This window comes from Protobothrops mucrosquamatus, unplaced genomic scaffold (assembly GCF_001527695.2).
Source record: "Protobothrops mucrosquamatus isolate PMUCROS unplaced genomic scaffold, P.Mucros_1.0 scaffold8, whole genome shotgun sequence".
Taxonomy (NCBI): domain Eukaryota; kingdom Metazoa; phylum Chordata; class Lepidosauria; order Squamata; family Viperidae; genus Protobothrops; species Protobothrops mucrosquamatus.
In genome coordinates this window covers 2,583,953-2,606,401 of record NW_015386395.1, presented here as the reverse complement: position 1 = coordinate 2,606,401, position 22,449 = coordinate 2,583,953, and the positions used below count along the sequence as shown (strand labels likewise).

The following is a 22,449-nucleotide window of genomic DNA, read 5'->3' as shown; positions in this document are numbered from 1 at the left end:
GTTAAATAAACTGTTGTAAGCCGAGGACTACCTGTACAACTGCTCTCAAAAGGGCCACCTGCATATAAATAGCAGAATTTCTTGCTGTACCTGGGTATAAATGCAAATCAGGAAGCCAGAAACACAATGGGGGGGCAGGAAAATGAGGAAAAGATGCATAAAACTAAAGGGACATATCTTTCCTTTAATGCTTTCCAAATGGGCTGCTGTACGTGACAACACACATTCTGCAAGAGTGGAAGGATTATTCTTGAGCACGTCTTGAAATAAACAGCTGTGAACAATGCAGTTGTTTTCAAATGTATGCACAGAAATTTGGACAAAATGCCAGCTTGTAGCAATAGCCTTCCTTTCTGAGTACAGGTAGTCCCCCAGTTATAACCATAATTGACCCTGCAATTACAGGTAGTTCTCAACTTACAATAGTTCATTTAATGGCCATTCCAAGTTACAACAGCACTGAAAAAAATGACTTATGACTTGTTTTTCACATTTGTGACCACTGCAGCATCCCCAGGGTCACGTGACCAAAATTCAGACACTTGGCAACTGACTCCTATTTATGATGGTAGCAATATCCTGGGGTCATGTGACCCCCTTTGGCAACCTTCTGACAAGCAAAGTCAATGGGGAAGCCAGAGTCACTCAACCACTTAACAACTGTGGCAAGGTCATAAAATTGGGCAAATTCACTTTGCAACAAAAATTAGTAAATGTTTCACTTAGCAACAAGAATTTTGGACTCAATTGTGGTTGTAAGTCGAGATTCTAAAGCGGGTCATGTTACTAGACCAGTGATAGCGAACCTTTTAGAGACCGAGTGCCCAAACTGCAACCCAAAACCCACTTATTTATCGCCGGGTGCCAGGTGGGCGTGGCCCACTGGATGGGCGTGGCTGTGGTCATGGCAGAGTAGTTGGGTGTGGCCAAGGTGGGCGTGGTCACCTCGATGTTGCTAGTGGGGAGGATGCCTGTGGGGGCCGGGCAGGGTTGGGGGAGATCCAGGGGGTCTCTGGCAGGTGAGGCGGTGGGCAGGAGGCTTGTCCTGTGGGGTGAAGTGAGGCAAGGTGAGATAGGGTGGGGATGCCAGTTGCAGGGCAAGGTGAGGTAGGGGCCGGGGCGGCTGCTGCCTGACATCATCGGCCCCCGCACACAGAGGCCAGTGAGCGCATGAGGGCCCCTCAAGTGGCGCACTCTGGGGCTCCGCAGTCTGCCGCCAGCATTTCAGAGAAGCCGCCTCTGAGCTGGACGGCCGGCCGACAGCTGAGGAGGCAATGCAGTGGGTCGTGCCCAGGAAAAGGAGAACATGCAAGGCCAGGAGGGATGGTACCGGGGGCGGGAGGGAAACCAGCCATGCTGGGATGCATCCGACCATGTAGGACCTCGGCGAGTTAGCAGGCGGCTGGTTGAAGAGGGACAGTTGCCATCTCTGGGGCATGGTGCATGTGCCCACAGAGGGCTCTGAGTGCCGCCTCTGGCACGCGTGCCATAGGTTCGCCACCACTGCATAGACCCAATTTTATGACTGTTTGGCAGTGGGTTGTAAAGCAAGTGCTGGGGTTGTTAAGCAAACCCATTATGGGGTGATTTTTATCAGAAACCAGAAGCAAGCACTGGTTTCCTGCAAAAATGTCACAAATTGTGGTCACATGACTGGAAGTGCTGCAAACAGCCATAAATATGGGCCAATTACCAAGTGCCCAAAATGCAGTAATGTTCCTGGGGAAGGGGGCGGACATTGGAACTAGGTCATAAATAACTTTTGAGGGAGGGGTCTGTCATAACTTCAAACAGTCCTTAAGTGGTGTTGTAAATCGAAGATTATCTCTGGAAGCCCCAAGACTGATTCCCTGCTGCAATCCAAGTAGCAGAAACTTGGTTTCCATACCCAATCAATACTTTATTTTTGCTTTTGTTGAATCAACAGTAAAATATTAGTATCTTAGTAATGACAGTTTCCTTTAATATAACTCTCATTAGCCATGTTTTACAGTAAAAGGAATCAATGGTCTAAATCAAGGATGGATAATCTTTGAAAAGCTGTCAGCCACAACTCAGCTTCCTAATTTTCAGAAGGATCACAGAAAGCTGGCTGATAATGCTTGGATGTCCCCAGGAGCATTTTTACTTCACATTTGACCACTGAATTTGGGGATGGTCATAGCAGGTGACTTTCCAGAGGCAGGTTACCACCCCCGTTGCTACTTCTAAAACCATCCAAACCCCCATAAAATGGGCTTTCAAGTCAAACTTTCAAAATGAAGTGTCAGAACCTTGGGGTCCTGGGAAACCTCCAATTGGATGTTGGAGATGCACAGATCCTAGGGGCCAACTCCCCTGATTTAGGAAGTTAACACATTTATTAAAGTCATTGTTCAAAAACTGACTTTCCAAGGAAAGCAAATTCATTGCATAATGTAGCTGTGGCAAGTTCAAGCCATTTATCATTCACAAGAATCAAATAGGAAAAACAACATTTCATAATTTTACTCATGTAGTTTTCTTTTGAGACTGCTGAGAAACACCATTTTGCAATCTATCTGAGTAAACTTAGAAACCTTACATTGCCTAAGCTAGCTCCATCTTAAACTGGCTGTGAATGATTGTTGACAGTAAGATCAGGGGCACATATATGCCTTCTCATTTTTCCTATGAAAATTTAAATGTGACTGTTGCTTAACTTCAAATGATTTTGGTGCCATAATTCCAGAGGAAAAGTTCACTCTACCTTTATTCAAATTGTATAACAATGTTACTGGTTGAACAATTCAGTCAGCCTTCCCTCTGTATTTGGCAATCTCCATTGCTAGCATCAAAACTATTTTAATTCCTGGATCCCATAGAGAAGTTCTCTCCCATCACTCATTTCCCTGATTCTTTCAACTTCTGAGATTCCAGGGCACCAATCTGCAATATTCTGCAAGCAAGAATATGCTCTCCTATTCCCTTATTCACACTAGTCAGTCATACACTGACACTAAATTATAATTGTGATTCAGCTTTAAAAAAAATTCACTTTATTCAACCCTGTGATCCCTTAATTTGGGGTAGAGCTGGGTGACTGGATGAAGTTGAGCGTTCACTGGCTAGATGCCCTTCCTGACGCTGTATTGAACTCTCAACCTTCTGAGTGGGAGGCGAGCGTCTTCACCCCTAGGCCACCACACCACTCTATAACGTGATTCACCCCTAGGCCACCACACCACTATAACGTGATTCAACTATAGCAACAAATCCTGTTCTTTAAGTCTGCATAAACATAGGCAAGTCAGACTTAAGGAGCACTTTCTAATATGAGGCTTTATTTTAAGAATTGGTAGCTATGAGCCCTAATCTTGAACCCAAGATTGCCCTCTGCCATTAAATGAACTGGTTTTTCATTTCCACTTCACCCCAAAAAATCATTTTTAAATAAAATGCATTCAGTATGCTTAATTCTGATATATTGTAAATGCCGATGCAACTTTAAAACCCATCCTCAAAGGAAGGAAAAAATGTTTTAAAAAGGCTTTCTGGAGACCCGATTGTCTCGAAACAGAATGCTAAGAATTGAGGTTGATTAATATATCTGAGCTATATGTTAAAGATGATTGAGTCCACATTTGTAACGAGGGGAGGGATTGTGTGGAAAATGCTCTTGGTTTCATAATTCGGATAGTTTGGGGCAGGAGTGTTGAACTTTGGCAACTTTAAGACATGTGGACCTCAACTCCAGAAATTCCCCATTCAGCCATGATGGCTGCGAAATTCTAGGAATTGAAGTCCACAGATTTTAAAAGTTGCTAAAGTTGGACACTCTTGTTTAGGGCTATTCCACACTTGGGAGCAGCTGCCATGGCGATCAGGGGCACAAATGGCCTGCATTGTTTTCCTAGACTAAGCTTCTTTATCTGTGTGGTTAAGGAGTCTATGCTGGAGCCACTGCTGAAGATATAATTTCTCCAGTTAATTTCTATATATGGAAAGGCTGGTGTGCTATCCTGTCTCTTGGGACTGGCTTGTTAAAAGAATTCTACAGCGGCATCAGTGACAGGATGGAAGTCCTTTGTATCCTAAACACCTGGGTCAGACTGTTTTGGAGTTCTCCACAGCGCAGCTCAATCCTTCATCCTATTCCCACATTCTTTTCTTATAGAAATACTTGCATGGAACATTAGATGCGCAAATGGTCACATTATCACACTGTCTTTTTCTATTAAAAGAAAGAGCAACTGGTTTCAACTTCTTTATTTTTTTTCCTCATGAATGTAACCATATAAAAACCATAAGTTATGAAAGTCACACTATGTCAGCTTTCCAAGGGCAAGGGATCAAAAAACACCATCATCCTCCACAGATCTGAACAGGAAATTTAAGAGGGAAAAGTACAAAACCGTCAGTGAAAAAACACCACCCACAAAATGGAGATGCCTTTTTCACCCAAACCTCCACATGCCCTCTTGATTTAAAAAACCTGTTGGGATGCCCATCCTGCTGACTGGACGCGAAATTGATGTATGTACCCCCAAAAACCAAGCAGCGTTTGCACTGGAGTTGGTGACAAGGAACAGTGTTACACTGAAAAAACGGGCTGGGAGGGAGAAAATTTTTTAGGCAACACAGTTTGGCAGAGAAGACCAACAATGATTTAACAAAAATAAAAATCCATGATGGAAGCCTGCTGTTGGCACTCAAGCCTCAGAACAAACGGACGGACAAACCACGTGCATGTCTTCAATTGTGCTAACAGCCTCAGTTCCTGGTAGTTGGGGAAGGGGAAGGCTTTTGAAAACAAGGGGCAATGGGATTTGGGGTGGGGGGGATCTTGGCTATTTCCCCCTAGCCTCTAATACTGACCCTCTCCTTGCTGGCCCAGAGTGCAGCTACAGGGAACTACACAATGAAATGAATTAGTGATACGTCAACGGAATAGGATGACAGAGAGGATTTGCTCTGGGTGCAAGGTTTGTTGAAGGAGGAGAAAAAAAAACCTGTGGGAGTAAAAGGGCTAACGCATCCGGTAATCCGTCGAACACGACAGCTCACACAATTGCCCCTTGAAGTCCAAGTCAATGGTGAAGTCCAGATCTCGCTGCATACAGAAAAAGAAAACGAGTCAAAACATTTTTCTTTTGGCACAATGTACTCCACCACACATACACACAGGAAGCTCAACCTCATCCCCATTAAGAGACGGAGGATTTACTTGTCATTCCTGTGATGCAAACGTTGTTATGTTCTCTTTTCAGAATGTTACCTTCCCACTGAAGTGGTATCTATTTATCTACTTACATTTGCATGCTTTTGAGCTTCTAGGTTGGCAGGAGTTGGGCTAAGGCTGGGAGCTCACCCTGCTGCATGGAGCTCGGGTCTCAAACCTGGGCTGCCGACTTTCCAGCTGACAAGCCCAGCGTCTTAACCTCTAAGCCACCGTGCCGCCCCCATTGCCACAGTGCATAACCTTAAATACGTTAAATTTTTGGAACCTAGATATTAAACTCAAAGTACACTACAGCTGAACTTTCACAAGTTTGCTATATCTGGTAAGACATTAGAGTCCTTGCATGACAATTCAAGCAAGAAAGCCCCAAATCCCAATTTTATACAAGATATTGCAGGTGAGTTTTTAAACAAAGAAAACTTTTTTTCAGAACCATCTTTTATATATTCAGAAGATTATGCAAATTTCATCAATTATGCCTGAGTCTAAAAATAGTAAAAGTTACAGATTAGCTGGCCTTCTCCCACAATCTAAGTGCCGTCAATGGTGCCGAGATGAGATGGAAGAGAAACTGGATAAACAAACAGGTAACAACATTCTAATACCTTTTTATGGTTTAAACATAAGAGGCCAGTCACACTCATTAAAAAAAATATGTCTTATTTAAACTCCCACCAATCAAGAGCATGTAATTGAGAAACAATGGGGAGATTAAGTTGGGGGAGGGGAGGAGAAAAATGTAAAGAGCATATGAATGCACCCTGATGGGGGGAAATCCATTTCAGATCAGCTTTTGGCCAGGATTAGGGTAGGAAGCAACCAATTTCCCCAAACTGGAACCTCCTAAACCACTTCAATCACAGCACTGCTGGTAAAAGAGGCAAAGCCCAGATTAAGACCTGCTATCTCCTCCACATATGTATGCTATTCATCAGGAACCTTACTTTAATTCATGTCTACTCAGGCATATTTATAAGCTGCTGAAGAAAATTGCAGGGACTTGCCCAGGCACTCTCCAAGACTGAAAAAGGAAGGGGAAAAAAGTACTTCCACAGGTGTGTGTGTGAGAGAGGGGGGGAGAGAGAGGGAGGAAGGGGAAAAAAGTACTTCCACAGGTGTGTGTGTGAGAGGGAGGGAGGGAGGGGGAGAGAGGGAGAGACAGAGAGAGAAGAGAGAGAGAGAGACAGAGAGAGAGAGAGTGAATCTACTACTATCCCTACTACCAAAATAATGTTTAGGGACATGGAAAATTTCCTGAGTCAAAATATATTCTCCAAAAAGTAACAAACAGTATGAGGACAAAAACTAAACTCAAATTTATTTCATTAAAATCAAAGGATCACTGGTCCCCATCACATTAAAATTATATTTGGGTAATATTTGAAGTTGCACACGCAACTTTCAAAAGCTTCAGGTTATGAGCATTTATCCAAAACGACTACTATGTCAAAAGTGTATCACATAATAGCATTTTTAGGCAAATGTTCGATTCCAGAACAGAATGTTTCCCTACTAGTTTGTCCACTACAGGCAAGGTTATATTTACCTAGACCAGAAGAACAGAACATTTCATGCTTCCCTACTTAATAGGAGGAGTAAGTGCATCTTAATTAGAATTCCAGCCAACCATGGCCTTCTCCAGACAACCATTTCATCTCTCTCCATCATGCAAGTCCAACACTCCATGGCCATCACTGTGTTTGATCCTCAATGGACTGTTTCTGGTTAAGAACTTTTTGCTTAATATGCTTATTATGGCCTTTGTATTTTTGCAAATCTAAGAAACAAAGAAGCTTCTGTAGATTTGATTTCTATTTCCCAAGCAGGTCTGCCATTGGAGGAAATGATGTCAACTTTCCAAAAAAAGCACTGCAGGAAAAGAACCACCCTCCTGACTCACATTGTTCTTGGCGTTAGGCTTCATGCCAATGGTGCCAAATATCTCCTCTCCTGTCTTCACTGTTAGATAGTCCTCCATGTAAAAGACTGTCTGTTTCCAGTGGGTGTAGGGAGATTCAGGACCTGAAGGTAATAAAAAAATGAAGCTGAACAGAGAAAGCAGCCATGAGGGAAAAATATAAGTCAAGCCATTTGCTTCATTTAGTTGACTTTAGATATTTTCCTCCAGATAAACTGAAGTTCTTTGAATCCCCCAATAATTCTATTTTTCAATCTCTCAATCAGTAAAATCTACAAGAATGCTACAGTGGGAGGATACTCATGCTCCTGAAAAAACAGACTAGATATAGTTTAGTTCAGTTTTTACTGTAACATAACACTGCTAGAAAGGCTAGATTTGTGTTTCTCAACCTTAGCCACTTTGAGATGTGTGGACTTCAACTCCCAGAATTCCCAACCGGTATGGCTGGTTGGGGAATTCTAGGGGTTGAATGTCCACTCAATTTAAAATCGCTAAGGTTGAGAAACACAAATCTAGCCTTTCCAGCGGCGCTGTGTTACTGTAAGATATTAACCAGTCATATTTTAATACTGAAAATTCCATTGATTTAGTTTTATCCTTTACCAGAATATTAACATTTCAGCACCCCAGCTCCCTGACACTGGATCAAAGTCCCTTATTGCTGAATTTCCACACTGAGGTAACAAATGCCCTTACTGGTAGAGAATCCAGTTCGCTTGTGGCATCGGGTAAACTCTATGTTGAAATAGGCGACCAAGGCATGGATGTAGTCGTTGCGCTTCACTTGCAGACAGAAAGGGGATGTGAAGGTGAGGTCCTCCACCTTCACTGTGTAGATGTCTACTTCCTGCCACAAGACAGATTAAAAAAAGTTAACATACCTTCATTATCCTCACAAAACAACATCTATCATTCTTTCTGATAGGAAGCTCCTGCAGATTGCAAAAGTAGCAATCCTTTAGAGCCAAAAGAGTAACTTCTGAAAGCCAAATATTTGGAGGCATCCTGAGATGAACTAGCATTTGAAACAAAAAGTGAGCAATCTGTAGAGTTTTTAAGGGGAAGATGCACCTGTGCAACTATGTTCACAGGTAGTCTGCTCTGCTCTGGGCCATATGGGGACCACACCCAATCTGATTGTTTCCCCTTTTTTTCTCTGGGGAATACTCCCTTACTGCTCTTCAATACAACAATCTACAGTAGCGTTTGTTCTTAGTCCCCCCATTTGCCTATTTCCATCATCTTCTCCCAGTTGTTCTCTTTTGCCTACAAAGTCCCCCAAAGGGTCATTTGCATGCATAATCCAGATCAGCAAGAGTCACAGACAGACAAAGTATAGAGAGACCGTGTCAAAAAACAGGAGAAGCAAAAAAGGCAATGTTCCTAATGCAGTGACAGGCACCTACAACCTTTATCCACATGACAACCAAATGCCCAGTAAGATTAAGAAAGATTTCAAATGCTGGATAGTAGATCCTCTGGGCGGCACTAATTTCCTCTAAGTTCTGCAAAGTTCCTAGCGTGCCACTCTAAGCGGCCTTCTTTGGGGATAGCTTAATGTTCCCCTTAATCGGGATCACTGCGATCGATATTGTTCAACCTTTTATTCACTGGTCTGAAGAGCCACTGCAACAGAGAAAGGTGATCAATGCTAGAAGCAAAGTATGACCAGTGAGCACCTAATGCCATTTTAGACAGGGTGTTCATAGCAATGGTGATTAAGAAAGTCAAGGGCAGAAAAAGAAATTACCCCAGCCCACCATACCTTGATGAGACAGGCGTTAGTGACCAACTGCTTTGGGTCAACAACGTCCACCAAAGGCTCTTTGATTGCCACGTCTTTGATGCACGACATGTCAAATCCATATACGTTCTCCCACCCTGCAGTAAGAAATACAGAGTTTAGAAGGGATTCAGGTCCTGGAAAGCCTTTGCAATCACACCCACCCACTAAAAAAGGGTACAATAAAAAGAAGCAGAGAAAATGATGTTCCCTTAAAAGAGTCACCAGGAAATATATTTTCCCCCGTATGTGCTCAAAAGGCCTGGCATCCTTTTTGGGAAAGAACTTGGTACTTACAGTGGATCTTGTAATCTTTGTACTGCCGGTCTTCAATAGCAGTGATGTACAGAGTGGCACGGTCTGGAAAAATAAGTCCATCTGGGGCCTGGTGCAAAATGGATGGTAAACAAAAAATTAGCCACAAAACAATACAATCCTTTCCTTCGTGGAGAATCTAGTTTCTTGATTAGGGGAGTGGGCAGGGGAGGGACACACAATATACATGTCAGAATTCATGTTTCTTACAATTACTTATCCCCCAACTTTCAGAATAACAATACAGTACAGTAATACCCAAATTGCTTACAAGCAGTATAATTCATTCTAAATACAAATAGGAGGAGACTTCTAGGATCCTTCCCATAGTATCATGGGTACTAATGACGCTGTAAGGAGGAGGGGTAACCTAGAGAAGTTAACACGACTGTTAATTATGAAAAGTGAACATGAGTAATCAGGTTTCAAATAACTGCATATTTATTCTGCACAAATTACAAAAAAACCATTTATAATTACTCATGCCTGTAGTTTGAAACCCTATTCACAATAACAGCTGTTAAGTGCAAAACAGGTAACATTAATTCTCAGAGCTCATCATCCTGAGAGGTCCTTGAGCTGGGGTGTTACTTAAAATTAATCCTCGTGTCCTTTCCTATTGATGCTATAATTAGATATTCAGCAACATTCGGAGGGCTACAGATGCTGCAGTGTGTCCTAGTGCAGGGGTAGGCAACCTTGGCTCTTTTATGACTCGTCCTAGTGTAATAATGGTATTAGCATCCATAGAAAAGCAGCTTGCCCTGAAAGATACTCCTGAATAAGCTAAATGCCAAAGGGGCTACCATCATAGCTTAAGTGACTGCTGTAAAACGGCAGTGGCTTAAATACTCAATTGGATACTTTTGCTCAATGAAGAGGAATGTTCCATTGGCCTTATTTGAAGACAGCCTTTACTTCACATCAAATCAAATTCTGTACAGGTCATCCTCAACTTACAACAGTTCAGTTAGTGACCGTTTGAAGTTACAACAGCACTGAAAAAAGTGACTTATCACCATTTTTCACACTTATCACCATTGTAGCATCTCCACAGTCATGATCAAAATTCAGAAGCTTGTAAACTGACTCATATTTATGACTGTTGCAGTGTCCCAGGGTCTTGTGATCACCTTCTGTGACCTTCTAGCAATGGGGAAGACAGATCCACTTAATAACGGTGTTACTAATTTAACAACTGCAGTGATTCGCTTAACAACCGTGGCAAGAAAAGTTGTAAAATGGGGCAAAACTCACTTAACAAATTTTCACTCAGCAACAAGACATTTGGGGCTCAGTTGTGGTTGTAAGTAGAGGATCACCTGTATTGCAGAGCAACACCCCAGACCAAATAAAACCTATTAAATAAAAATTACACAGCTACAATGTAGAGCATCCAGACTAAATTAAAGCATACCAGGTAAAAGTACTTTCACTACTTTGCTGTCGGTGTGGGAAAAAAAGCTTTTGCACAACTTTTACTTGTGCTTCCCTATTATTTTATTAAGAATGGAATTCTAATTCTGTTTTATGTTTTGTGATTAACAGCCAAGGATGGATTTTTCATGAAGCACAACAGTACTTGGGAGACCCATAAGGCATAGAGCACTTCTGAAAACTGAATACCGGGAAAGGGTGTGGTTTAGAACAAGGACAGATTTTTTTTTCTGTTAAATACTACCTACAGCCTCTCAGGAACATAAGCCAGCTTGGACAAAAAGTGTGTTTTTATTATTACCTTTCCCCATTTCTACCCAAGAAACTGCAGGGGAACTTTTGCCAGAGGTACAAATAATCATTTCTAAAGAGGTTTTGAAAATTAATCAAGAGCTGAACAATTCCCCTGCTATTATAAATGATACCCTTCTGTCTTACTGTGTTTTTAAAGGAATTAGTACTGTACTGTTCTGAAAGATTAGATGATTTAGATACTGGGATGAGTCTAATGAATCTGACTGTAATCCTGAGACTTTACAGGGACAAGGTCACTCCGAAATGTTCTTTTGGCCAAGAGAGTAATAGCTATTATTAGTGGTGTGCAAATTTCTGAAATTGAAATATCCTGTTGTGACCTTGAAATAGCTGGTCCGAGATCAAAACAACTATTCCATGTACAAAATGGTCTTCTCCGATTATTCTGGAAGTTTTCTGAGCTAAAAATTCTTCACTTCAAACTAGAAGTGCTTTCTGAACTATAGTTTAGATTACAAAACAGTTGTTTTGCATTCAAAATGGGGTGCTTCAAATTAAAATAAGTTTAAAATCAAAACGTCTGAACACATCACCATTCGATCACTACATCTTGTCCTTTTTGTCAAATGGCATTTTCCACAATCCAGATTTGAAAATAAGATAAGCTAGGGCCATCTTAGATCTAGGCACCACTGGCAGAAATCAAGGGTTGAGACTTACCAGCCACTTATCCCGGGCATAGATGACAGTATTGAGCATGGACTCATAGAAGAGACAGTAGCCCATCCACTCACTGATGATGATGTCAACCTTTTCCACAGGCAACTCCACTTCCTCCACTTTGCCCTTGATGATGGACACCACTTGAAGGAGGAAAACCGCATGATTTAAAATTATGCTTCAGCGCAAAAGAGAGAATGCAAATCAGTTTGGCAAAGATGGCTTCTTCATATTATTAGCTCAGCCAAACTCAGCACTCCTAGTTGTAACTGTTAAGCAATCTCACATGTTAAGTAGATGAAATCCCAGGTAAGTTACAGTTATGTCATGGGAGTGGGGGAGACCCTGGGATACCTGGCGCAGGCTGTGGGCAGGTCTCTCCCTACTCGGGAGCTGAAAATCCTCCCTAGTGAAATTCAAGCAGGACTTTAAGCTCCAAACTGAGAGTCACGTGGCCTAAACCGCGCATTCTCCACCTCCTTGAGGGGCCCTGTACTCTGTACCTTACCATGCTACCTCTCTGCTCAGGGGCAGAAAATCCTGTTTGGACTTCAGCTCTCTCTCGTTTCTGAGGGTTGGCTGAAATGTTATTTGCTTAAGGATTTCAGCTCCATGCCAAAAGTCTAAGCAGGCATAGAGCTGAAATTTTCGCAAGCAGCTCTTTTAGCCAGCCCCCAGAAACATGAGAATCCTCTTGGTAAGTGCCAGCATCTTACAACCTTTCCTACTGGTTTCCCCACTGACTTTTTGGGAAAGCCAGCAGAGAAGACTGCAAATCAGGCCCCAAAACAAAGAAAGACAAGTAGTCGTTCTTCCAAGCTGATTTCTTTATTGCAGAGTTCCCCAATGTTTCCGGCTTTATGGACTGGCGGGGGGAAGGGGATGGTTCCGCATGAGCAGCCAGCAAGCATGTGCACAGCTCCATTTGCGCAAGTGGAGTGCACGAGTGCCTGTCGCTCACTTAAATGGAGCATGCATGCATGCTGCCCATGCAAGTAAGGATCACCCTTGCGTGCATGCTCGCTTGCCGTTTCCATGGCCTGGTTGCAAACCCCTCATAGCCCACTAATGCGCTGCAGCCCACAGGTTGGGGACCCCTGCTTTATTGCTTCCACATCTATAGACAGAATTTTGCCAAACTAAGCATTTTACTATCTGCATCTACCATACACTCTGAGAATTATTAGGGAGGCGATGGCTTCATCCTCTTTCTCACACATAAAGTATCTTGACTGAGTTGTCCCTTTGGAGTGCCCCCCTCCCCTGGGAATCCACCTTCTAACTACATTCCATTACATTCCACCTCACATGATCATGAGGTGCTTGTCAACCAGTTATAAGCATGAACAGGTTGCCAAGCATTCAGACTGCGACCATATGACTACAGTGTTGGGGTTGGTTTTTTTATATATATATTTTGCAACAGTCAAAAGTGCTTTACATGAGCCCATTGTTAATTTGAACCATTGTTAAGTATGGTCCTAAGTTGAGAACTACCCCTAAACATCTTCTGTACAACACTGGCTTTTTGGATACACAGATAAGTGACTCAGAAATTGAGGACATTTTTAAAAATGAATTTACTTACCATGGTCAAGTTTATTGGCTTTGACGATTTTGACAGCATAATCAGAGATACTGGAGCATTCAATCTATTAGTTGAGGGCATATCCAAAGTGGGGAACAGGGTGGGGGAATAAAGAGAGATGTTTCGTAAGCTAGTGCATTATATTTTTTATTCCTAAATTAGTAAGAAACATCCCTGGAAATACATGTGATGAAATGGCACTAAAGAATGCCAAGTGTTAATATAAAATCAAATGATGTCTCTCTCTTGCCTGTCATCCTAAATCTTCATAAAACAACTAAGGCAGATTTGTATAACTTTAACAGCACTAATTTTAATACAGAACTTTTAATCTCTGTTTATCAGTCCACTTAGGATTCCATCAAATCCTTTCATCCGTTTTGCATCCAACAGACTCCATCACAAAACAGAGACCAATAGCATATGAGCATCATACTTACCCCAATGACCCGCTTGGCACCAGCCTTGGCTGCAAACATGCAAAGTATTCCCGTGCCACTGCCAACATCCAGGACCACTTTGTCCTTGAAGAGGTGCCGATTGTGAAACATGGAATTTCTGTAGGTCAGCGTGCGGACCTCATCTTTCAGCATTTCCTAAGATGCAAAGAAAAGGCACATCAGGAAATCCCCCCAAAATCTATTTACACCCCTCCAAAATGGACAAGATTGGATCTCTCTGAAAAACCTAAGGAGAGATGGCCAGCAAACAAATTTAATAAATTAATAAATAACCACATCCCCACCAATTCTCTCACCTCATGGATCCCAAAGTGAGCGTAGGAATCAAAGTAATAATCCTTGGAAGTCATCTCTTCTGCTGTTGGTTTACTGCTGCTTTCCGGCTGGGTGCACGAGACCTGGTGAAAATACAGAAAGGCCCAAGTCATCCCAGGACCCCCTAATATAACTTATAATTTCCCCACTTAATTCCATATTAACATTTAAATTTGTACTGCTCAACTAATAATTTAATATCCATCAATATGGTCTATATGATGCCTGATTAAATGTATTTTAAAAACAATGTGCTTTCTTAACAATGTGTGTGCAAGAGGCAAAAAACAACAAACATCTTTTCTTAGATGTCAATGTACATATACTTTATACAAACAAGTATGCTGCTTCTTTTAGAATTACAGTTTTTACTCATCGCAAATCCATGGAACTATTAATTAGATGATGGCCATAAAGAAAAAAGGAGTATTAGTGCCTTAGCTTGCAGAAATTCACACTCACATTACCCCCTCACAAAATATTTGCAGTTTCTGAAGTAACCTTTTATTCAATTTAATGGTTTGGGTTTTTTTATTTCACCAAGGGAAAACCAGAGTTCCAATGTCCTTTAGAAAATCTGTTGCTGATATTCTTCTTCTGAACATATCACAGTGCATCTATTTTAACGAGGTTGAACAGTCTACAGATATTGCAACAATTCCTTCTTCTCAAGAAACCAAATGTTTGGTTTACAAAGTCACACTTATATCCTACAGAGGGGTAGGATTTTGCTTGGTGAAGATAATACCCTAGGGAGATATAGGTCAGGGTGGGTTCTTGGGTGATTCACAGGCTGACAATGCAAAGGGTTAAGTTGGACTCCTGTCAGAAAGGTGATGGATGACCCTGCCATTATAATGAGAATTGTTGCAGGCCATTTGGAAGGTAAGGAAAAACCACATGCATCTCTTCTATGCTTCAGGTGGTCTCAAGATGCTATTCTATACTTACTGATTTTAGGGAAGGTTCTTTGTGTATGCACTAACTCTCATGTTTAATTTGGTTCACCCATGTTCTATCAAGTAGCAAAGTCTGTTCTGACTAGTGGTAAGCTCTTTAGGCAGAAGCCTGAACCCAAGACCAGTTATCCAGACATTTTAATCAAACACATAATGGAAATTCTTGGACATTTATTTTTGCAGTTTTGCAAGAGGTGGTTGGTGGAATAAACAAGTAAAATGAGGGGTTAATTCTTAAAATTCTAAACAAATTGGACTGATTTCCAATTTAAGGGAATGCCTTTAACCTCTGGTAAACCAAGTTGAAGTTGCTTAGTACAATTATCTATTTTATCTTCCTCTAATTAAGATTTCTTAGTCAGAACAAAGAAAGCAGGAAAAAATATAGCTCAAGCCTATGTAAGACAGACCATATCACTGAATAGGACACAATTTCACAAGTTGCATTTTCAAGCATGTGAATCTTAAAACAGGTTGTAGATTTGAGGTGGAATTTGAGCCTCTATAAAAACAAACTTCTAAGGGGGGAAACTGAATCATAAACTTGGATTAATATCTTGTACTTATTACTTAAGACTTTAGTGCTAGACAATTGCAACATACTTTAACTGCTCCCAGTGTTGCGTCACTGGAAGCTATAGCTGGTACAGAGAGCAGATGGCTGAATTCAAGAAAATAAGTTTTCATGTAGACACCACTCTAGCAAAGGGTATCATATTCAAAATGGGAGGTGTGATTGGATGATCAAAGTCCTGCCTCTTTTAATACGCATTGCAAGCATCTCTGTCTCTCTCATACATACAGGTAAAAAAGAGGAGGATCTTTAATTGTCCTCATAATGTTCATGATTTTTATGCTGTCAATGCTCCCCCCCCCCCCTCTACAGAGTGTCCCTGTGCATCCATATTCTTCTATCAATGCAGATCCTGTCATTTTGCTGGCAAACCACTAAAAGCCATCTACAAAGTCACACTGAACTCTTAACTGGGATTTCCTGGATTAGAACTGTCCTTACTCCAGTCTTTTCCAACTTGGTGCCTTTCAGATAGATCTATATCTAGTCCTCAACTTACAGCTATAACACAAAGGCTGCCTTTCTTGGTGGCAGTCGTTAAGGAAACCCATTGTTCACTATTTTTGCCAAACACTGGAAGTAAATATAAGTTCTTGGCAAAAATGTGAATATGGGATATTGCTGAGTGCCCAAAATGCAATCATATTAAGGAGGGGAGGGGCATTGGAACTTCAGAACTGGGTCATAAGTACCTTTTAGGAGGGGTCCATCATGATTTCAAACAGTTGCTAAACAACTGATCGTAAGTCAAGGACTACCTATATTTACAACTCCTAATGATTCTACCCACATGTCCAATAGGGAAGTTGCAATCCAACCAATTTTAAGGATGTATAACTGGGGAAAACTATTCTATATCAATCAGTCAGAAGATCCCATCTTAAACTAGATCCAGCCATCTTCAAATAGCTGTGGGTCTTAAATTATTCCTGCTGAGATAGTACTTTTTTCATGATCAGAACCCTAAATTTAAAAAGGTGAATCCATTTTCTCTGCATCTAGAAAGGTGTCCAAAATCCAGAAATCTCAAACAAAACAAAAAACAGATGGCCTACAAACAGTTCATATCATCTTTTCTATGTTACCTGTTACCTGTCCTGCCACAATATTGCCCAATGAGGTTGTCCCATTGTGTATAAACTTTTCAAAATATAGAGTCACTGCCTGGCAAAGCGATATAACAAGCCCAACTGATTTAAACCATCTTATAACTAATCCTATACATGTTACTAGACTGCTGGGAGCTCCTAAGCTAAGGTATAGATCAGTGGTGGCGAACCTATGGCACGGGTGCAGAGGCGGCACTCGGAGCCCTCTCTGTGGGCACACGTGCCGTTGTCCCAGCCTTGCCTCTGCCCACGACCCCCTCACCAGCAACCCCCCTGGAGGAGAGTTGCCCCCAAGCGTGGCCCACGCGGAACAGCGCAGCCAAGGACATGGCAGCCAGGCAGCGTAGACAAGACTCTGCCCTCACACCCCAACGCGCACAGTTGATGTTGCGGGGCGCGGGCAGAGGGCTTGGCTGCCATGGTGCTGCTGGGCGATCTGGGGCGGGCCCTGGAGGCAGTGAGTGGCCTTGCAGGCAGGCAGGGTGGGGCGGAGTGGGGCGTGACAGGGGTGGGGCCAGTTTTTGGGCACTCAGTCTCTAAAAGGTTCGCCATCACTGGTATAGATCATACTAAGTAGCTCCCTCTTTCCACTACTAGCTTGCTCAATCACCTGCATGCTATTCAGGAGCACACATGACTACTAGGATATAGTACCTTATAACTGATGGGGGATTGAGCCAAGTTATATTAAGTCCTTCACTGATTTCAGAAAGCTAAGCAGAATTAGTTGGATGGGATGCATCTAGAAAACTCTGCAGGTACAGCTGGGAAGTAAAAAAGTATTTTTGCAGAAGACAATGGCAAATCCTGTCCATATTATGACCAAAATGTCTACACACATTCTCTGTGTAATCTCCAAGAGTTGAGCTCAACTCAAAGAGGATCTTGGCTCTATATTAAATCTTAACAAGCCAACAAGCCACAATATTCCTTTCATCCAGGTTGATCAAACACATCTGGAGGGCACCAGATTGGAGAATTCTGTTTTCAGGGTTAAATTCTTAAGGAAATCAAATTGTTCCCATATTTGTAAGCCACAGAGATTGCTTTTATCCTGATCTTTTGATGTTTTAAAAATAGATTTGTACTATTTGAGTTTTTTTTAAGTTAAAAGGGCCCCAAATTGGATAAAAAGGGATTGATAAATATTATAATAACAGAAAAATGACAACTTGAAATGCATTTCAACAAGGAAGCAATGGTTCACTAAAACCTATGTCACAACAAATCTGCTCCTCCCCTTAAAGGTTGTCACAAGACCTCAGCTGTATGGATTCTTTACTCCCAAAAGAGGAGAAAACGGGGAGTTAAAAATCAAGTGTCTGTGTATTTGGCTAGTCAGATGCTGCACAGATTGAAGTTTTAACTAAAGTGCACCAGCTCCATTTGATGGAAGAGAAATTTCTGGCTCTGCCATTTCAGTCTTCTTAGTACCACCATATCTAGGGGATCAGCTCTTTGTCCTCCCCCCCCCCCCCAATGCTCTCAGGGCAATTCTGTCTCATATTCCCACAATGCACAGGAAAGTTTGGCAGGCTTTATTATTAATGGCCTACCTCCTGAGCTGCTCTACCCCCTGAATGTCCCCAGGACCGGGGAGCTGCAATAAAAGTTAAGGAAAGAATGGTCACGTGCTCCCAATGCAACCAACACCCTGGCTTAGAACCCTCCAGCTTTGTCCCACAAAGTCTCCCCAATATGTCAATGTCGGGCACTTAGCATTTTGTTTAAACTGACGGATCTGAGAAAGGGGGGGGGACTCCAAGATATAAATTCTTCACCCATACATCAACCAGAAAATAAGTGTGATTTTTTTTAAAACAAAGATGCAATGCAAGGCTAATATAATTTGATGCTCTTTATAATAATTCGTATATCTGAGATAAATGCTAAAACTTGAAAAGTAGGTATTTAGGAATCATGGGACAATAGCTGGGTAGCACAAGTGAATCTGTTCTCTCACCTAACATCCAAAACCTCAACTCCTGTGCTTTCTCCCCTTCCAAAATATCAAGTAATGCCTAAACATTTTCTACCAATACCGTGAGGAAAAAAAAAAGTGTTGTAGAAAAATATTATTTTATTTGCAGCTTTATCAATGGATCAAAAAAGGATAGGTTCCTGTCAGTTGCCACTAAGGACATAAATAAAAGTTTATATGGGCAACAAGGTAAACAATTTGAAATAAAGCACAAAAAATTGGTCATGAACCCAATTCTTTTTTCATCCTGCATTGTTTAGCCACTCAGACTGAACAGGCACTGCATCATAGGATTAACTGAGGGATATGGACTAAAAGATGCGTACAGAAGCAAGAAAGAAGAAACAATATATAAACTAATACTGTGAAGAAGAGGGCAAAGAACCAGAAAGTAGGTATATTCTACATCTAGAATTTATGGGAAATGGTGTGTAGTTAGTCCTAGCAGTTTGAGAAAAGGGCAGTACATCTAAGAAAGAGTACAAAAGCAAGGGGGTAACTATAGATGCAATTTTAGCAAGACAGATGCAAGGGGGACTAATGGATGATGCATCACCAAGCCGGCTACACAACAAGGAAAGATCTGGCCTGAGCTCAACCACATCCAGGGTTGAGCACTAGCCTAGTGTTCATGAACTCAAAGGATATTTACATCTTCTAGCGGAGTCTGCAGGCTCATCCCATTAGCCAGCGTGGTTACAAAATTCTAGGAGAGAGAGAGTAACAAGGGAAAGAATGTCAATTCGGAGCTCAACGGGAACTGATCCGGAGCCTGGATCATTTTAACAACTAGGATTTGGAGAGGGAATAAGAAAAAAAAAAAAAACTAATAAAAGTTGACCAACAAATAAGGAAGCAATTCTGGGATGTCTCTCTATGAGGGATTAATGTGTTTCCTTCTAGGTTTGCCAATAGTATCCAGAAAGAACAATTTCTAGAGCTGGAAACCAGCCCTTAGGATTGTAACAATCCACCCAGAATCACATATGTGAGATGAGCCACTGTACAAATTGAACAAATAACAAGGCTGGCAAATACAAGATCGGAGAGGAAGTCTTCCAAGTCTCTATGGTAAAAAGACTAGCACCCCTCTGAGCTCCCCCAATAATGTATGCACCTTCCATTCAACCATATCACTAAACAGAACTATAGCACACAGAGCAGGGTTGCCTCCAGTCACAAAGAGGTTTTTTATAGGATTATCACAATCCCATGCCAGGAATAGAAAAAAAAGTCATCTGAAATGCCAGCAGAGTTGCTATGACAGACATCAAGGTCTCAGTTATACACCTACCCAAAGACAGCTCTCTCCACCACCTATTCCCCTTCAGTATGTTCAGATACAGCACTTCCAAGAAGAATTGGTAAACACTGTATTGGAAATAGCTACTTAAACATTCAGAAGGTGAAACAGGATGCAAAAGTTGCATGGGTTACTTAAGATATGCATGAGAGACATTCATTAGGTGATAGGGGCTCCTCATGCTACATTCCTGTTTGGGCACCTTGTTCCCCACATCCTTAGTACTCTGTTCTTTTGATTCGCTTTTATAATTATTTCTATAATTCTCTTATAAATTGTCAGCTGACACATATGCAGCAGTTATATAATAAAATGTCAGTGCTAGCCTACTCCTCAGAGGATAAAACTATAGGATTTCTTCTGATAGCCTAGTGCAGTGATGGCAAACCTTTTAGAGACCGAGTGCCCAAACTGCAATCCAAAACCCACTTATGTATGGCCGGGTGCCGGGTGGTCATGGCCCATTGGGTGGGTGTGGCCAATTGGGTGGGCATGGCTCATTGGGTGGGCGTGGCTACAGTGGTAATGGCAGACTGGGTGGGACTAAAAAGTTCAATCAATCAAGTCCAACTTTGCGAGATCTTTTTTTTCCCCACGAGAAGTTGAAATTGATTGATTGATTGAACCTTTTTTTTTTTGCACACGGCGGCGGAGGCCTAAAGCAAAAAGGTTTTATAAAACCCAGTTGAAGGCCTAGGACTGGGGCGACGGTGCGTGTGCCCACAGAGAGGGCTCTGTGTGCCGCCTGTGGCACCCGTGCCATAGGTTCGCCACCACAGGCCTAGTGTGAGTTACCTGTGTTACTACTGACTTAGGCAAACCTGAAAGCCCTGGCATACCATACCAATATACCCCTCAGTGTGCTCCCTAGCTACAACTGCTCTTGCATTTGGTTGAAGGATAGTTAAGGCAACCAGTTATCTACTGAGATGATAATCTTTAACGAATGAAGGCGAATATACATGTCCCAGGATAATGTTGCAGGATCCAACCTAGCCTAGACAGAAGTTCCCTGAAGATGGGTTACAGCGCGAGTCCGAAAGTTTGGGAGACAAAACTTCTGGTCCCGGTGACCGATCCAGATTGGATCCTGCAATCTTTAAATTGAAGGAATTGAAAAAGAAGCTAGTAAGTCACTTATTCGAGTTAATTTGGATTCCTACATCAAGCAAGGTTAACTCAGTAGCCTAAATCAGCTTTCAACTCATGAACTTCCAAAGGACCCACCAGTAATCAATATATGGTGAAATGCCCAGATCAAGAAGCTTGGCCTAAATGGATCATTCCAATTCTATGGGCTCTATTAATCCAAAAACTGAAGGGCAGGTGGGGTTGGGGAACATCTAAAATGGAATGAAGATGATAACAAAAAATACCTTTCCCACAGTTAACTATTGGGCCCTGTCATTTCCATTCTAGGAAGAAAACCAGCAGATGAAAAGGATTCCCAACAATGGTGTTTCTGTGAGGGTGTGAATTTTGCAAATGAGATGGGAGATACTTCAATTTCTTGCTTACCTATACACTACATAATTCTTTCCTTCCAACCTTTTTTCAACCTGTCACCTGCCAATTTAAATAATTCATCCATTCCTCAATCTTTTTCCAAAATTTGCAGCTCCCTGAAGTCTACACATTGTAACCTCTGATATCCAACGCCCCTAAAATTTAGTTCCGCCTTTCACCCAAATCTTACCCCAGCCTCATCCAAGCTTCCTCTGAAGACCCTGGAATCTTACCTTCCTTCAAATGATCTCTTATACAAATCATAGCACGTCAAAGCAGGTCCTCCTATCAATTTGCCCATTTTCCTTGTGCGGCTTAGACTCAGAAATGTCTTCCTGTCCACAGTAAACCCACAGGCTACCACAAGGTGCAAGAATAAGGGAACAATGAGCTAGAAGGCAATAACTCCCCATAAGGCATCAGAGCCTCCTTAGGAGAATGAGCACAATGGGCTTATCAAAAGTAAAGAGCAACCACCCTGAGGGAAGCTACTGCATTAAGGCCCACCGTTTCCTTTCAGACAGTAAGACCAGGCAAAATTAAAAGGGAAAGGGACCACTTCACAAAATCATGGTGGAAACAGGCACCCTCTTATTATTTTTTTACAGGCAAATTATGAGGTTGAAAAATTGGGGGGGAGGGGGAAGAGGAGGAACAGATGGGACTGGGCAAAGGGGGAGGGGATTGGTCTGTGGGTTGATTCTGTATTTCCCCGAGTGGGAAGAATTCGGGAATCCACAATACCCCATATTACGAGAACCCAGCATGGGGTTGCCCAAAGAAGGAAAGGCGAAGGAGCCAAGGTGGCAGCGGGACAGCCGGCGGAAAAGCCGGAGCGTCCGCGAACAAAGAGTTCAACTATCTGCGGCAGCGTCGGGGGGGGGGGTCCTTCCCAGCAGAGGGGAGCACAACTTGGGGAGGGGGGCGGCTGCTGCGCCCTAAGGATCGATGGGCCAGGGGGAAAAAGCTTAACCATCCGGGGAGCAGGAACCCCAGGCGGCCCTGATTAAGGAGGACCCTCG

The 22,449-nt window shown here is 42.2% G+C and overlaps 1 protein-coding gene across 2 annotated transcripts in view; it reads right to left on the bottom strand.

Annotated features, from left to right (window-relative positions):
- Window positions 1-3,805: 3,805 nt before the first annotated feature.
- The window catches only part of LOC107282500 (protein arginine N-methyltransferase 1), an 18,961-nt gene continuing 317 nt past the window's right edge, over window positions 3,806-22,449 (bottom strand). The window contains exons 2-11 of one of the 2 annotated variants that reach the window (XM_015810278.2): window positions 19,271-19,324; window positions 13,977-14,078; window positions 13,660-13,815; window positions 13,220-13,283; window positions 11,632-11,774; window positions 9,202-9,289; window positions 8,887-9,002; window positions 7,818-7,968; window positions 7,101-7,222; window positions 3,806-5,071 (exon numbers count right to left, since the gene is read on the bottom strand). In XM_015810278.2, the coding sequence (XP_015665764.1) occupies window positions 4,988-5,071; window positions 7,101-7,222; window positions 7,818-7,968; window positions 8,887-9,002; window positions 9,202-9,289; window positions 11,632-11,774; window positions 13,220-13,283; window positions 13,660-13,815; window positions 13,977-14,078; window positions 19,271-19,324 (1,080 nt within the window). In that variant the 3' untranslated portion in view covers window positions 3,806-4,987. The remainder of the gene's footprint in view (window positions 5,072-7,100; window positions 7,223-7,817; window positions 7,969-8,886; window positions 9,003-9,201; window positions 9,290-11,631; window positions 11,775-13,219; window positions 13,284-13,659; window positions 13,816-13,976; window positions 14,079-19,270; window positions 19,325-22,449) is intronic. The other variant, XM_015810281.1, reaches the window with a different exon arrangement.